At 44.8% G+C, this 16,494-nt stretch overlaps 1 protein-coding gene across 4 annotated transcripts in view; it reads right to left on the reverse strand.

Annotated features, from left to right (window-relative positions):
* ADAMTS17 (ADAM metallopeptidase with thrombospondin type 1 motif 17) overlaps positions 1-16,494 on the reverse strand; it is a 326,270-nt gene that overhangs the window by 240,602 nt on the left and 69,174 nt on the right. For all 4 annotated transcript variants that reach the window (XM_032342200.1, XM_032342198.1, XM_032342199.1 and 1 more), the window contains exons 5-6: positions 6,953-7,036; positions 6,017-6,174 (exon numbers count right to left, since the gene is read on the reverse strand). In XM_032342200.1, coding sequence (XP_032198091.1) covers positions 6,017-6,174; positions 6,953-7,036 — 242 coding nt within the window. The remainder of the gene's footprint in view (positions 1-6,016; positions 6,175-6,952; positions 7,037-16,494) is intronic.

Raw genomic sequence — 16,494 nt, forward strand, 5'->3', positions numbered from 1 at the left:
GGTGGGGGATGGGTGAAACAGGTTGACGGGGACAAAGGAGGGCACTTGTGATGAGCACCGGGTGATATACGGAAGTGACGAATCGCTATATTGACACCTGAGACTAATATGACACTGTATGAGAACAAACTGGTATTAAACACTCAAAACAAAAGATGACCTTCTAAAAGGCTAATTAGCAGGCAGTAGAAGGTGGCAAGGAACCAGCGGTGGCAGAGAGAAAAACCAAACAAATGAAATTAAGGACATAAATATGCTCACTGCTCTGCTATCTATCTGACCCCAACTCAACACTGTTGATGGGACACCCCTCCCGTTTGAAGGTATTGAATGTCACATGCACACAAGGACCAAGGTGGTCCAACACCTTGTCCAGGGTTTCCCAGAGTGAGCATAACTAAAAGCCTGGGCAAAAGGAGAAAGCGCACGTAACCATCAGTCCCACGGTGAAGAACTAAAGAGAACTGAGTAGAAGAGGCCGCCATCTTGGAGAGAGCACCATCTTGGAGAACGCCAGCCCTGCTTGCTGACAGGAGCAGTGCGTGCTCCCTCATCCCGTGGCTTCCCTAAAGGGAAGTGGGTGGTCTCAAATGATAGACCCTGCAACACCACCCATTGCTTCTCCTGAGGGAGTGGGAGGAAGTGCTGTCTACTCACAGAGGGGAAAGCCAAGCTCAATCACAAGCCTGGCTTGAAAGGGTCAGCCAAGATTTGAATCTTCTTTCTCCTTCCTGTTCAAGGTCCTTTCTCAGAAAAGAAAACACAAGCCCGCTCGCTGCCCACAGGGGCAACTTCATCTCCACGTGATCTTGCACCTATTGCAAACTCATGCCTAACCCACATGCCGGGGCTGAAGGGTTCAAGTGGAGTTCCATCAGAGCTCTCCCGTCCTAGTCCTCTTACTTTGCACTGCTTGCTCCTCAAGAGAGGGCAGGCCATGAGGACCTCCGCAACCTGGAACGTTGCATGTGTGCGTCAGCTGTGTGCACTTAAGCTTCCCATCCCCCGACCTGGTTTACTGCTCTTCTACTGCCATCTTGAAAGGCTTTTTAAGATCCCTCATTTTCATTCTGCACAAGGCCCCACGATTTTAGGTAGCTAATCTTGTACATAACCTATTGCCTGGCATACCGTTGCGGCTTAATAAGTAACGGCTCCTTTATGACCGACTGACATACATTTCCAGAACACTTTCAACTTGCCGTGCAAGCTTACAGGTGGCCTCATCTCCGCAATGTTGGGGAACCTGAGAAAATGCAAGGCAATGGTCCAGATACTCCCTGAGCGCTCACCATGAGCTAGGCCCACAGGAGACCCCCTCAGTCAGAGCCTGGGGAGCAGGATGGGAGTGACACGAAGGGGAGGGTGGAGGGACAGCTGCAGGTGGACCCATGGCGGAGCTCCGAGCTGGCCCTGCGCGTTTGCTCCCGGTGTCTCCCACGGGCACAGACCTCGGTTGGGGGTGAAGCGGGGGGATGATTCCCTCTCTCATGGCTTCCTAAGGGAGATGCAGGGCCAAAGGTAAAGCAGTGTCAGGTGCTGAAGCCCCGCTTGGATCCCAGTCCTCTGTGTGGGTCCTCTGTGGTCCCCAGCCTCCGTCCACTCAGAGGGGTTTTCTAGCCCCAGACATGGCTGGGGCTGCTGGAAAGTCCACTTCCGTGGCTTCTGGCTTGGCAGCTTCCGCCGAACATGATGTCATGCTCACATCTCTGCGGCTGGCCGTCTGCAGGGCTGGTGGGCGTCTGGGACAATGCGCTCTTGGGACAAGCCACAGCCCATAAGGAGCCAGAGGAGGTCGGGAAGAAAGCCTTGCATTGACCAGCCTCAGTGCCAGGACTAGGGAACACCGGCCCGTAAACCCCATTGGGTCCCTGCAGCCCGTGATTAGACTCTCAGCTCAGATTACTCCGGGAGGAAAGAGCTGCCTCCCGGGGGCAGCAGCTATCTTGCACCCAATTTCCACGTGAAAACATCAGCCCATTATTATCCCAACCTAGTGAACTGTAGCTCTCAGCCTCTAATTATTAAACAGTGCCTCTTGGCCAACTCGGCTCCCAGCCCCGACTCCCCACTGCCTTCCCTGTTCTTCTGGGAGGTCTTCAATTTCACAGCTGGGAGGACCCAGAGAGCAAGCTGGGCACCGGCCGATCCGGCCCAGTGGCTCCACAGAAGCAGGTGAGAGGAAGGATGAGCCCTCAGGTAGTTGATAAGAGTTCCGTGGGAAACCAAGGAGGAAAACCCCAGCTAACAGAGATGCAGGAAGGCTTTGCAATTGGCTCTGCCTGTAGCAGAAGGAACCCTGCTCTTCAGGGTTCACCAGACATGGCCCCTCCCTAGAACCTGCCCCCATGCACTCGGGACCATCCCCTAAGGGCTTAATTAGAAAAATTCTCAAACTGTCTTAAAGTGATTAAAACACACAGAACACAGAATTTGCTATCTTAAACCTTTAGGCATTAAACCCTTTTAGGCATACGGCTCCATGAGGTTCAATGCATTTATAATGTTGGGCACCAATCTCCAGAAGTCTTTTCATCTTACAAAACTGAAACTACATCCATCCAACTTCCTATTCCTTCCTCTTTCCAGCATTCCACCCTGTCTCTAGGAATTTAACTGCTCTAAGGTTGTCAAAGAAGTGGAATCATACCCTCTGTGGCGTTTTGTGTATCTCACTCAGCATCACGTGCTCCAGGGTCATCCATGCTGCAGCTTGTGACGAGATGCCCTTCCTTTGTAAGGCTGAATTGTATGTCATATGCATAGCCCACATGTTATTTACCCATTCACCAACAAAGGACACATGGTTGCTTCCACATTTCAGTTATTATGAGTCATGCTGCTGTGAACACAGGAACACACATATCTCTTTGAAACCCTCCTTTCAGGGCTGCTTGAGTAGCTCAGTGGTTTAAAGTGTCTACCTTCGGCTCGGGTCATGATCTCAGGGTCCTGGGATCGAGCCCTGCATCAGGCTCTGTGCTCAGCAGGGAGCCTGCTTCCTCCTCTCTCTCTTCCTGCCTCTCTGCCTACTTGTGATCTCTGTCTGTCAAATAAATAAAAAGAATTAAAAAAATAAAAAAGAAGAAACCCTCCTTTCAATACTTTTGGGTCTATACTCAGAAGTAGGATTGCTGGACCAAAGGGTAATTCTACACTTAGTATTTCGAGGATGCATTTACTATTTCCCACCAACAGTGTGCAAGAGTTCCCCTTTCTCTACATCCTGACAATGGTTGTTATTTTCTGTCTTGTTTTCGGTAAGAGCCAAAACCTAATGTAACCTAATGGGTGTGAGATATTAAAAAAAAAATAAAAAATCTGATTTTTTTATGCAAAATATTTCCACTACAATAAATAAGTTTGTTGGAGACGGGAAGCAGAGAAGAGAGCCAGAAAACCTAACTGGCAGCCTTGTCAGGCCAAGGGTAAATTCATGTCTACCAACGATGGTATTTTGCAAAAAGGCTAAGACGGAGGCTTTGTCAACACTGATTTCAGTAACACTTAATTACTGCCTCTGAAAAAAAAGGGGCTACTCGTTTCCAAACGGAGACCACTTGCCAGTGCATCCTTGACCCAGACAAGGAATGAAACTGCAAGAAAGAGATGACGTCGGGAAAGATCTCACAAACACCAGAATTTGTATGTTTTATCTAGTTTTGGGACAAACCACTTTCAAAGTAGTGACCTTGGAAGTTCAGTGGTACGTTCCAAAGATCATGTTATTAGAGCTCTTCTCTAGGAGTTTACTTAATGAGCATTTGGAAAATCAGTTGCGTGAATTTACAGCTGTATGCAGATATGGTTCCCAAGGACCCTACCCTGCTCCCCAAATCAAATCTACTCTCAAAGGGTGCTACGTATCACCCCAACGCTGCAATTCTTAGGGTGCTTTACAGAAAACCCCACTATTTCTAAGTGCTTGGAGCCATGGGAACCTCTGGCCAGTACGCACGAGGCCAGGGGGCGGGGGTGACCACTAGGGTTGGTTGGTGCCTGGATGTTCCCAGCACTCCTGGGGTGAGCAAACCCAGATCCAAAGCAAGAACCAGTTCTTGCTCATGGTTTGTCCTTGGTGCCTGGTAGAGCACCAGCCGGATGGCAAGACTTCAGAATTACTGAATAGATGTCTTCTCACATGTCCTATTATACATTTAATCAGAGCCTGTAACAGCAGCAAATGCACTCCTAAGGGACCAGCATGCTACAGAGCACATTTTTAACCCTTTGGGGTTGGCAATTACTGCATCATCCACCCACAGCGGGGACAAGGTATATGCTCGGGGTCTGGTGGCAATATGCACATCCTGGGGTTTTTTAAGAGGAGAAGGTTAGGCAGTTGCCTTGCCTGGTGCCTGGAGATAAGGTGTCAGAAGTTTCCCAGACAGCTTTGGGATGTCACTGGGGCTTACAGGAAGTAGCTCAAGAGATACACCAGGGAGCTTTTCTGGCTCCTCTTCAAGGGGCAGGCTGTCTCGGGCTACCAGAATGATAAAGTTCTCCTTGCCACAACTTAACCTCTGAACTCAGAAGAAAGGAAAGAGAAAAAAAAAAGACAACCTATAATTTGAGAAGTAGTTTCCCTAAATTAATTTTAAAAATTCCCTAAAATTCAAAACAGACAGATTCATAGCAAGTCTAATAACATTTTCACATTTTAATCCAACAGATTAAAATTATCAAGAAACACTTCCTGCCTGTTTCGTAAAGGGGGAGTTTTGGTGTGAACACAACACATTCTACTTATATCATGGAAGTCAGGCAACCCAAGCAAATCAGTTTTTCTCGGAGAGGTTTGAGACGTGAGAAGAAAATGAAAGAGCCACATCAATATCTGTTGTGGGTTAAAGTGTGTCCCCAAAAACAGATATGTTCAAGTGTTAACCCCCTAGTACCTGTACCTGTGAATGCGATCTTATTTGGAAAGAGGGTCGGTGGATATAAGCAAATCAAGATGGAATCCCACTGGGCTACAGCTGGGCCCTAATCCAAGGACCGATGTCCTTATGAGAAGAGGGAAATTGGGACAGAGGGAGGAGGCTAAACGACCACGTGACAGTGCAGGAGAGGTCAGAGCCATGCGCCTACAAGACAAGGGATGCCAAAGATTGCAGGCCACCACTGGAAGTTAGGAGGAAGGATGCAAGGATCCTCTCCTGGACCCTGCAGAGAGAGCACGGCCCTGCCCACCCCTTGACCCTGGGCTTCTGGCCTCCCAAACAGGGTAAGAATACATTTCTGTTGTTTTAAGTCCCCCAGGCTGTGCTCATTTGTTACTGCATCCCCCTGGCAAACTAAGAGGACGTGGCCGCTGCCTGCATGGGAAGACTGTCTTTGGTTTCTGCTGTCCGCTGCCAGGCCCCTGGTGTCGCTCTCAGACTGGAAAAGTCCAGCTCTGTAGTTAGAAAGATGCTCAGCTTCTTACTTGCAACAGGATATCCGTGGGAATTCCCCAGGCCTCTCTGCCAACTGCTATTGCCCCAGGAGTGCCCCGGGGTTGGGACCATGCACAGCACACAGGTACCTACATGTACTCCTTCCTACAGGAAACTTGGGGTATCCACTCCCCCTCCGCAACTGACAGCACCCACAAGTCAGTCAAGAGGCAACCTCAAACACAGGTTAGCTCTTTCCTGGTGAGCATTACATCTGGTGCTTAGGAGAGGTAGCAGATGCATTTTCTTGGAAGCTTTAAGACTTTTGGGTAACCAGGATTTTGGTACTTTTCTTTTAATAGTAACAACAGCAACAATTATGGCTAAAGCTGACTTCGTCCTTACTTTGGGCCAGGCACCATGAGAAGCACTTCTTGTGCTCACGGGATCCTTGTAACTCAGGGTTAGATACTATAATTTACCCCCCTTTTACTGATGGGGAATTCAAGGCTCGGTGATCTGGCCCACGGTCTGATTTCCAAGCCTGGATTCCGAGCAAACCGCCCCCTTTTCCACTCCAAAGAGGGACATGCCTTTCCCCAGTTGGGTGCACTGCTACAGACCAAATCCAGCCTCACCTGGTAACAAATACAGCCGCGTCTACGGGGGGCGTATCATCCTTCCCTCCTGGAACCTGATTATTGCCAAGGTACCGGGCTCCTCCATATTCCTCGTTCTGCCAGTGACAGAAGCTCTCCAGGGACCGCTCACCATGGTGCCCAATGGACAATTTGGCCTGAAAGAAATAGGGGTGGGTGGGGGGCAGTTAAAAAAGCAAACACCCAGGGAAGCCAGAGTTTACATTCAGAATATAGTGTGGAGACAACTGCTTGCTGGGACATCATCCCATGAAGTCCTTCTCCCAAATGCAATCGTAATGCTGGTAGGAAGGTACACAGACCAGAGAGAGGCCAGGGCCTTCTTTGCAAGTTCATATGAAGACTATGTTATTAAAAAGTATATATTTTTTTCTTTTCTTCTTCTTCTTTTTTTTTTTTTTTTTTTTTTGGCAAACTGAACTATGTACCCAACCAAGCATCACTGGTCTCTTGTTTTCAAGTTCATTGCCTAACTCCGCAAGTGACATTATCATGTGGGAATGTACTTGACTCAAAGACCAGAAAACAATGCTACAGAGAATCCAAATTTGGCCCGAGGCTGGGATGTAGCTCCAGAAGGTAGTGATTGGTTTCCAAAGACCTCATCATCTAGAGTTGCACATGTGAGATGCGCCGGGAGTGTTGGAGGGATGCATACAGGCCCAGTGCTTAGGGTTCCCTAGAAATTCCAAGCACATCACGTGCACACCAAGCTTCTAGTAACAGTACCTGCCCTCCTCCCACTGGACATCCCCAGTCCCCAGGCCAGGGCACACTGCTGCCATCTGCAAAGCCTGGCAGGGCAGATAAGACTGACAACCACCTGCACTCCTCCTTAGCACTCCACAGCAACTAGGAAACTTGCAGACCAGTTAAGCCATCTGTGTGCTCTGACGGGAGTCCGTGGGGACTTACAGGCCGTTGTCGTAGCAGGACGAGCTTGGTAACCTGAATGTTCACCTTACTTCCAAGGCTCTGGTGTTGAAACATATTGTACACCTGTCAAGAGAAAAAAAAAAAGAATTAATGATGAGAAAAATTAATTTAAAAATAAAAAATTTGTAAAAATACAGTGGTATCCTGGATGGAATCCCGGAACAGACAAAAGATATTAGGTAAAAACTAAGGACATGTGCATTAACTATTGACTCTAGTCAATAATAATGAATCAGAATGCCAAAAAATAATCCAATGGGCAGAGGACCTGAACAGACATTTTTTTCAAAGAAGACCTACAGATGGCCATCTGACACATGAAAAGATACTCAGTCCCTAGGGAAATACCTACCCAAACCACAAGGAACTATGACCTTACACCTGTCGGAACGACTAGCATCAAAAAGTCAAGAAATAACGAAGGTTGGCAAGGATGTAGAGGAAAAGGAACCCTCGTGCACTGTTGGTGGGAATGTAAACTGGTGTAGCTACTGTGGAAAACAGTATGGAGGTTCCTCCCAAAATTAAAAATAGGACTACCCTATGATCCTGTAATTCCAGGAAAGGGTATTTACCTAGAGGAAATGAAAACACTATTTTGAAAAGACGTATGCACCCCCACATTTACGGCAGGATTATTTACAACAGCCAAGTGTCCATCAACAGACAAATGGATAAAGAGGTAGGATACATCTATACAATGGAGTATTACTCAGCATAAAAAAGAATGAGATCTTGGGACACCTGGGTGGCTCAGGTGGTTAAGCTGCTGCCTTCGGCTTGGGTCGTGATCCCAACGTCCTGGGATCAAGTCCCACACTGGGCTCCCCACTCAGTGGGGAGCTTGCTCTCTCTGCCTCTGCCTTCCTCTCTGCCTGCTTGTGCCCTCTCTCTCGCTCTTTCTCTGACAAATAAATAAATAAATAAATAAAATCTTAAAAAAAAAAAAAAAAGAATGAGATCTTGCCATTTGTGACAATATGTATGGACCTGGAGAGTATTATACTAAGTGAAGTAAGTCAGAGAAAGACAAATACCACACGATTTCACTTATATGTGAAACAACAACAACAACAAAAAAAACGAAAAGAACAAACAAAAATGGGCTCTTAAATACAGAAAACTGATGGTTAACAAACTCAGTGGAGGTGAGTGGGGGCACGGGGGAAATAAAAAAAGGGACTAACCTTAAAGAGATATAAACTTTCAAGTTATGAAATAAAGAAGTCACATCGGGGCGCCTGGGTGGCTTAGTTGTTAAGGGTCCACCTTCGGCTCAGGTCATGATCCCAGGGTCCTGGGACCGAGCCCCGCATCGGGCTCCCTGATCAGTAGGAAGCCTGCCTCTCCCTCTCTCACTCCCCCAGCTTGTGTTCCCTCTCTCGCTGTCTCTGTCAAAGAAATAAAATCTTAAATAAATAAATGATAAAGAAGTCACAGAAATGTAAAGTATAGCATAGGAAATACAGTCAGTAAGATTGTAGTAACATTGTTTGGGGACAGACGGTGACTGCACTTATCATGGTGGGCACTGAATAATGTACAGATTTACTGACTCTATATATTGTACACTTGAAATATAACACTGTATGTTGATTATGCTTCCATAAAAATAATAAAAATGATACATCATTACTGGTCCATTAGTTTATACCATACTATAGTAAGACGATAATAAGAGGAGATTTGTGTATGGGAACTCTGTACTATTTGCTCAATTTTTCCATAAAACACAAATGAATAAAATAATTTTTTTATAAATAAGATAAAAATTACGCTCATTAAAAACTATTATTAATTTAAAAATTATAAAATATTAAAATATTTAAAAACTTGCATTTTTCCAGTACAGAAAAATCTGAAGAAAGAATAATTATATGAAATTTAATTTTCAGTGTTCATAAAGAATAATAACAAAAAATGTATATATGGGAAATATGACCCAGATTTATTTAAAAGGCCTTCTGGGGATGCCTGGAGGGCTCAATTGGTTGAGCATCTGACTCTTGATTTCAGCTCCAGTTACGATCTTGGGGGGTCACGGGATTGGGCCCCATATCGGGCTCTACACTCAGTGGGGAGTCTACCTGAGGATTCTCCCTGTCTCTCCACCCCTCCCCCACCATGCTCACTCTCTAAAATAAATAAATACTTAAAAAAAAGATCTTCTGAGATCTAAAACCCCCGATAAATATGAATTCCCAAAAGAAAGATGCCCATGATAGGAAACTCTGGAATCACACCCATATGTGTGCACAAACACACAAAGCTAAGCTGGAAATCAGTTGTTAAAAAAAAAAAAAAAAGGCATAGAACAGTAGATTTCAAAAGAAAGAATGGGTATTAGATAATCCTGGTAGAAAACTTAAAACTCCCATTATGGGCTTTTATGGGGACGCTGAAGGGGACCTTTAAGAAGGGGAAGCAGGAGGTCAATGCCTTTGGTCATCCGTCATGTGCCAGCCTGTGTCATCTCTAACCCTCATCAAAACCTGTCAAATTCAGTATCTCCACCACCTTCAGCTAATCAAGAGAAAGACACCTGCTCAAGACCCACAGCCAGTCAACAATGACCCCAACTCATATCCAGGCTTGTTGGGACAATAAGGCCATATTCTTCCTTTATTCCCCAGAGTCTTCATTCTAACCACAGTGTGTCACAGAGACAGGATTATAGTAACAAGAGAGGATTTGTCCCTCTCAGTTTTGTGCCTCTTGCTTTTAGAACTTCATTATAAGGACCTCAATATATATAAAAAAAGAAAAAAAATCAAAGGAAAGCATTTCAAGGGGAAGAGAAAGAGGAAATCTCAAACAAGGCAGAGAAATCAAAGTTGACATGGATGAGAAAAGCCCATTGAATGTGAGACTCCCTGGCCCCTCTCCTGTAAATATGGACAAAGCAGGATGTGGAGGACATAATGGGATAATGGGATAAATATATATTATCCCACATATATTATATATATATATTCCATATATATATTATCCTATATATATTATCTCATAAAATATATTTTTATATATATACAAAACATATAAGTATATATTATATAAATATAATGGGATAAATCACATAGGTGGTAGAAGAAGATATGGAAAGAACAGGGATGGGAGTCTTTTGAATACCTGGGGAAAGACTTCTGCTTTAGTGTGTGCTGGCTTTCCTTTGTTTTTTTCTAGTTTGAGAGATGACTGATATACAACATTGTATTATTTTTAGGTGTACATGATTTGACAGACACACACATACACACACACACACACACACACAGAGCAAATGATTGTCCCAAGTAATTCAGCAAACACCCATCACCTCACATAGTCACAATCTGTTTTCTTGTGGTAAGAACTTTTAAGATCTATCCTCTTAGGAACTTGCAAACATGTGATTCAGTATTATTAACCACAGTCACTTTGCTGTACATTATATCCCCAAGACTTATAATAACTGGAAGCGTGCACCTTTTGACCCCCTTCACCCATTGCCCACCCCCATCTCTGGCAACCAGCAAACTCTTCTCTGTACCTAGGAGTTCAGCCTTTTTAGATTCCACATATAAGTGAGAGCACACAGTATTTCTTTTCCTCTGAGTTATTTCACTTGGTGTTGAAACGTCTACTTTTTTTTTTTTTTTTCCCCTGATAGACACCATCTAGAAGGGAGACTTTTCCAGCCGGGGCATTAGAACTTTCTGCTGTGTTCTTCAGTACATCAGCAGCAACATAAAGCAACAATCAGAACGGACAGTGGAGGCACAGTTAATTCAGGCCATGTGAAGCTGGACATACTGTGTGATACACACTCGTCAGAAGCCACGCACACACTGTCTTTGAGCATCTGTGAGAAAGGAATTAGCTGTGTCATTGCTTGGATCTTACTCTTTGAGAACTATTATTAAAGCAAAAGAAAATCTTTGTGTAACTTAGTATTCTTTCCCACAAGGAAAAACAGAACGCATTTAGTTGTTCTGTTCTTACTCCTTCCCCCAAATTTATTCCCCAAGAACAAAAATAGCAGTCATTGTTTCTTTTTCTTTTCTTTTTCTTCCTTTCTTTTTTTCCTTTTTTTTACACTGGACCATCTGTAGGCCAATTCTGAAGTCATGTCGTAATTACCTATCCCCAAACCTGGGTGAAGAGGAGGAAAACACATAACTTTTTCCTTGTTTTGATATTTTGAGAACCACCCAATGGCTGTGACTCAAATTCTTCCAGAAATATTCAGCAGTAGGATTGGGCCCAAAATGGAAAACCTCAATTCAAAACATGAAAAATAGGAAGAATGAAAACCTGCAGTTCTGAGGGAGAAAATTCAAGTCACACAGGATTTCGAGGTGCTATCTTATCATTTCCTAGAACATCAACACCAGCCACAGACGTTAGAGGACATATTATTTAAGGAAGGTTTAAAGGAATAACATAGCAAAGCAATCTTCAATGGAATTGGGACATGTCACAGAAAAGCTGCATGAAGACTGAAATTTCAGGAACGAGAATCTATAGGGACAACCTCCCTTGGCAGAACCTTCCATTTTCTTCCTCACTGACCTGATGACAGCCGTTGCCTTCTATACGACCCTACCCCAAAGGCCCAGTCGCTTCCCTTGTGACCAATGCTCAAAAAGGAGGGGTGCTGGAAGGAAGACAAAGTTTCCTGCTTCAAAAGGTAAGAGGAAGGGCTGGGAAATGGGACAGTTTAATGGGTACGGAGTTTCAGCTTTGCAAGATGACAAAGTTCTAGAGATGTGTTGCACAACACCGTGAACACACTTTCTACTGAACTGTGTGCCTACAAATGGCTAAGATGGTAAATTGAATGTGTACATCACCACAGTTAGAGTTTACCGAATTAAATTTTTGAAAGATACTTCATGCTCTAGCAACATTCTCTACCAAGCCCGAAGGCAGGTACTGCCCCTTGATGTGCACCAGGGTGTTCATGTCCTGAAAAGCCTACCTGGGAGCCTGACTATGGCCAGAGCACCTCATCACCTGCTGTGAGCTGTCCCATGTTCCCACAGAGCTCGGCAGGGCACAGGGCAGATGCACAGGATCTCCTAGGGGGGCCCAGGGCCAAGCCAGGCAAGCCAGACACAAATCTGACGACAGCCACAAACACAAAGCAAGCAGGCCCCAAAGACATGTAACGAAATCTCCTCGTCTTTTTTTCCCATGGAAATTTACGCTCAGAGGCAGTCCCGGAGGCGGCGGCCATATGATGTTGAAGGAGACACCTGGTTGGGCAAGAAAGAGCACGGCCAATCGTCTGGAAATTCTGTCTCCGGCGTCCAGCTCTGGCTGCGTCCTGGCAAGTGCTCAGACCCCGGGCTGCATGTGTCACGTTTCCTTGGCAGCCGGGGGTGCCGAGCCAGGGGGGACCCACTGCCAGCAGCACAATGCAGCTCTCCTGGCTGGGCGACTTGGGGACATGGGCAGGGAGGGGCAGACAGGGTGACAGGGACACGTGGGGAAGAGCTATGCCAAGTGTCCACACAGGGTTCCCCAAGAGCACCACCTACCTGTGCCACTAAGGGCCTCCCCACATCACAGGTGGTTTCCATTCAGACCCCCGTACAGGAAAGGACTCTCTCCAGCACAGTGCCGCCCAGGGGGGTGGTCCCTGAAGCAGCAGCAGCAAATCGCCCCGGCATTTGCTGGAAATCCATTCTGGAGGCCACCCCAGAACCAAAGAGCCCTGGGGGTGGGCCTGGCCACCTGCATTTTACAATCCTTCCCCCACCCCCCACCCCACCCCACCCCCCCGCTGGCAGCTTCCCCGGGATGGCTGCTGGCTGTGGGAACCAGCGTGTGCTCAAACACCATGACAGTTTCTCTGGGCACAACGGAGAGGCTTGTTGTCTGTTTCACATGGTAATTGAGTAAAATTGATGTCATCTTTCCTCCAAACAGAACTTCCTGGAACATCTCACGTTTTCATTTCACTCCACGGTCCTTAAGGAAGCTAAAAACAAGCAAAGCTCCAGCAAGTGGCCCCGTTTTCCAATCTGGCTGCCCAAACCCCAGGTTTTTAGTGTCAAAGCCACCTGCTTCTGTCTGCAATTTGTTCTTCAAAATATTCCCGCTCCTGTGTGACTACCACCCCCCACCCCAACCACAGGAAAACCCAGAGATATACCTAGAAAGGCACGACAGCACATTGGGAGCAGGGACAAAGCCAAGTCCAGGGGACCATGCTGTGCCCTGCTGCCGGCAAAGACCCAGGCTGGCAGTGGCTTCACCCCCGTGGGTACCAGTGCCGGTGAGTGGTTTGCTGGGGACCCAGAGCCTGGAACAGGACTCCAGTTCCATGGAGAAGAGTCAGGCAGCGGGGTTTTGTTAAAACAGAAATCAGTGCACGCCACTCTGGTGCTTCGACCCTGCAGAAGCTTCCGGCCACACATGGAGTTAATGCCCCCCGCCTGCCCTGGCGTACCAGACCGTGAGGTCAGCTGGTTGGCACAGCCCTCACCCACCAGAGACTGCCTCTTTCCGGGCCCCCCAGATGCCAGACAGAGCATGGCTGGCTGGCTCCTTAGTGCCTGCCCCCTTCTCACTGGAACATCACTTCTCACAGAGGTGACCTGACCACCTCACTCCCCCATGTGCTGTCACCTGGATCTCCGTAGAGCAGTTTGTAAAATCCACACGTTTTACTGATCTGTGTGTTGCACACTGTCTTTTGGTCCCACTGCATGTGCTCCATGGGAATGGGACCTGTTACAGTCCCGATTCTATCCCCAGACCCTAGAAGGGTCCTTAGTGCACATGATGTACCCAGTAAATACAGCTGAATAGAATTAGGGAGTGAGCCTCTTTTTAGCTTATTTTTAATTACAGTAAATATATACAACATAAAATTTAGCATCTTAGCCACTTTTAAGTATACAGTTCAGTAGTGTTAAATGCATTTACATTATTGTATGACGATCACCACCATTCATTCACGGAACTCATCCATCTTGCAAAACTGAAACTCTGCACCCATTAAATGCTACTCCCTATTTCCTCTCCCCAAACCCCTGGCAGCCCCCATTCTACTTTCTGTCTCTATGTCTCATCTAAGTGGAATCATACAGTGTTTGTCCTTTTGTGAGCGGTTTATTTCGCTTAGCAGAATATCCTCAAGGTTCATCCACATTGTAGCCTGGGTCTGAATTCCATCCTTTCTAAGGCTGACGAACATTCCTTGGTACAGATAAACTACACTCTGTTTATCCATTGACCCATCCATGGACACTCAGGTTGCTTTCTTCTCCTGGCTGTTATGAACAATTCCACTATGAACACAAGTGTACAAATATCTGTTTATGGCCCTAACTTCCCCCTTTTGGGGTATTTACTCAGAAGCAAAACTGCTGGATGACATGATAACTCTAAGTTTACTTTTTTTTGAAGACCACCAGCCTGTTTTCATAGGGGATGCACCATTTTACAGTCCTACCAACACATCACGAAGGTTTCATTTCTCCACATCCACTCAACTTGCTATTACATGTACTTTTAAATAATAGCACCCTAATCAAAAATGGTTGAAAGGCAGTGGGAGACACAGGCTTCCAGTTACGGGACTGAACAAGCCCCAGGGATGAAGGTGCAGCATAGGGAAAACAGTCATTCATATTGTAATAGCGTTGTATGGTGACATATCATGACTCATGGAGCTGTCAAATCATTATGTTGTACACTTGAAACTAATAGAATACTGTGTGTCGACTCTAAAATAAATAAATTAAATTTAAATAAATGAATAAGTAAATAAAATCCTAATGATAACGAAGTGGTATCTCATTGTGGTGTCAACTTGCAATTTCCCAATCATGGTGGACACTGAACAACTTTTCTAGTGTTTACTGGCCACTTCCAGATCTTCTTTGGAGAAATGCCTATACAAGTCCTTTCGCCAATTTTTAAATCAGTTTTTTTTTTTAATTGTTGTTGTGTTTTAGGAGTTCCCTATATTCTGGATATTATCAAATATGTATTTGCAAGTGTTTTTCTCTCATTCTATGAGCTGCCTTTTGACTCCAAGGATAGTGTCCTTTGATGCAGAAAACTCTTCAAATTTGATGAAGTCTGATTTGCCTATTTCTTCCTTCATTGCCTGTGCCTTTGGTGTCATAGTCAAGAAGTCACTGCCAAATCCAATGTCATGAAGTTTTTCCCCTGTGGTTTCTTCTAGGGGTTTTATAGTTTTAGCTCTGATGTGTTCAAGTCTTTAAGCCATTTCAAGTTAATTGTTGTATATTGCATTTGGTAAAGTTCCAACATCATTCTTCTTCATGTGAATATCCAATTTTCTCAGCACTATTTGTTGAAAAGATGAACACTTCTCCCATCGAATGGTCTTGGCACCCTTGCTGAAAATCATTTGACCCTATAACTCAGGGTTTATTTCTAGGTTCTCTCTCTCTCTCTCTCTCTTTTTTTTTTTTTTTAGTATATGTGCTGCCGAAGTGAGCACTCTAGGCTCTCTCTATATTTGTTTTTATGCCAGTGCAACAGTGTTTTGATTACTTGAGCTTTTTGTAGTAAATTTTGAAATCAGGAAGAGTGGAGTCTTCTGACTCGGTTCTTTCTCAAGATTATTTTGGGTATTCAAGGTCCCTTGAGATTGCATGAGCATTTTAGGGTGAATTTCTCCATTTCTGCAAAGACAATTATTGTTGGGCCTTTACTGCACTGTACCTGCAGATTGCTCTGGGTAGTACTGACATCTTAATAAGAAGTCTTCCAACCCATGAACATGGATGCTTAAATTTCTTTCACTAATGTTTGGTAGTTTTTAGTGTATAAGTCTTTCATCTCTTTTATTAAGTTAATTACTAAGTATTTGTTCTTGATGCTACTGTAAATGAAATGATTTTCTTCATTGCCTTTTTGGATTGTTCATTGTTAGGTACAGAAATTCAACCGAACTGTGTGTAGTGGTTTTGTATCCTGCCACTCTGCTGAATTATACTGAATGTTCTAAAATTTGAGAGGAAGTTTTAGGATTTTCTACATATAGGATCATGTCATCTGTAAATAGAGAAAATTGTATTTCTTCCTTTCCTATTTGAATGCCTTTTCTTTCTTTTTCTTGTGCAACTGCTTTGGCTAGGACGACCAATATTGTGTTGAATAGAAGTGGTGAAAACAAGCATCCTTGCTTTGTTCTTCATCTTAGAGGAAAACCTTACAGACTTTTACCCTTGAGTATGAGGTCCACTATGGATTTTGTGTAGATGACTTATATAATGTTGAGGTAGTTACCTTCTAGTCCTAGTTTGTTGGGTGTTTGTCTTAATGGGAAGGTGGTGAATCTTACAAATTCTTCTTCTAAACCAGTTGAAATGATCATGTGTTTCCTCCCCTTGTTGTGTTAATGTGGTGTATTACATTGATTGATTGTTGTATGTTGAACCATCCCTGCATTCTGGGCATATCTCCCTCTTTGCCATGGTGTATAATTCTTTTAATATGTTGTTGGATTTGGTTTGCTAGTGTTATGTCAAGGATTTTTACATGGATATTCACAA

This window comes from Mustela erminea, chromosome 5 (genome assembly GCF_009829155.1).
Source record: "Mustela erminea isolate mMusErm1 chromosome 5, mMusErm1.Pri, whole genome shotgun sequence".
Lineage (NCBI taxonomy): Eukaryota > Metazoa > Chordata > Mammalia > Carnivora > Mustelidae > Mustela > Mustela erminea.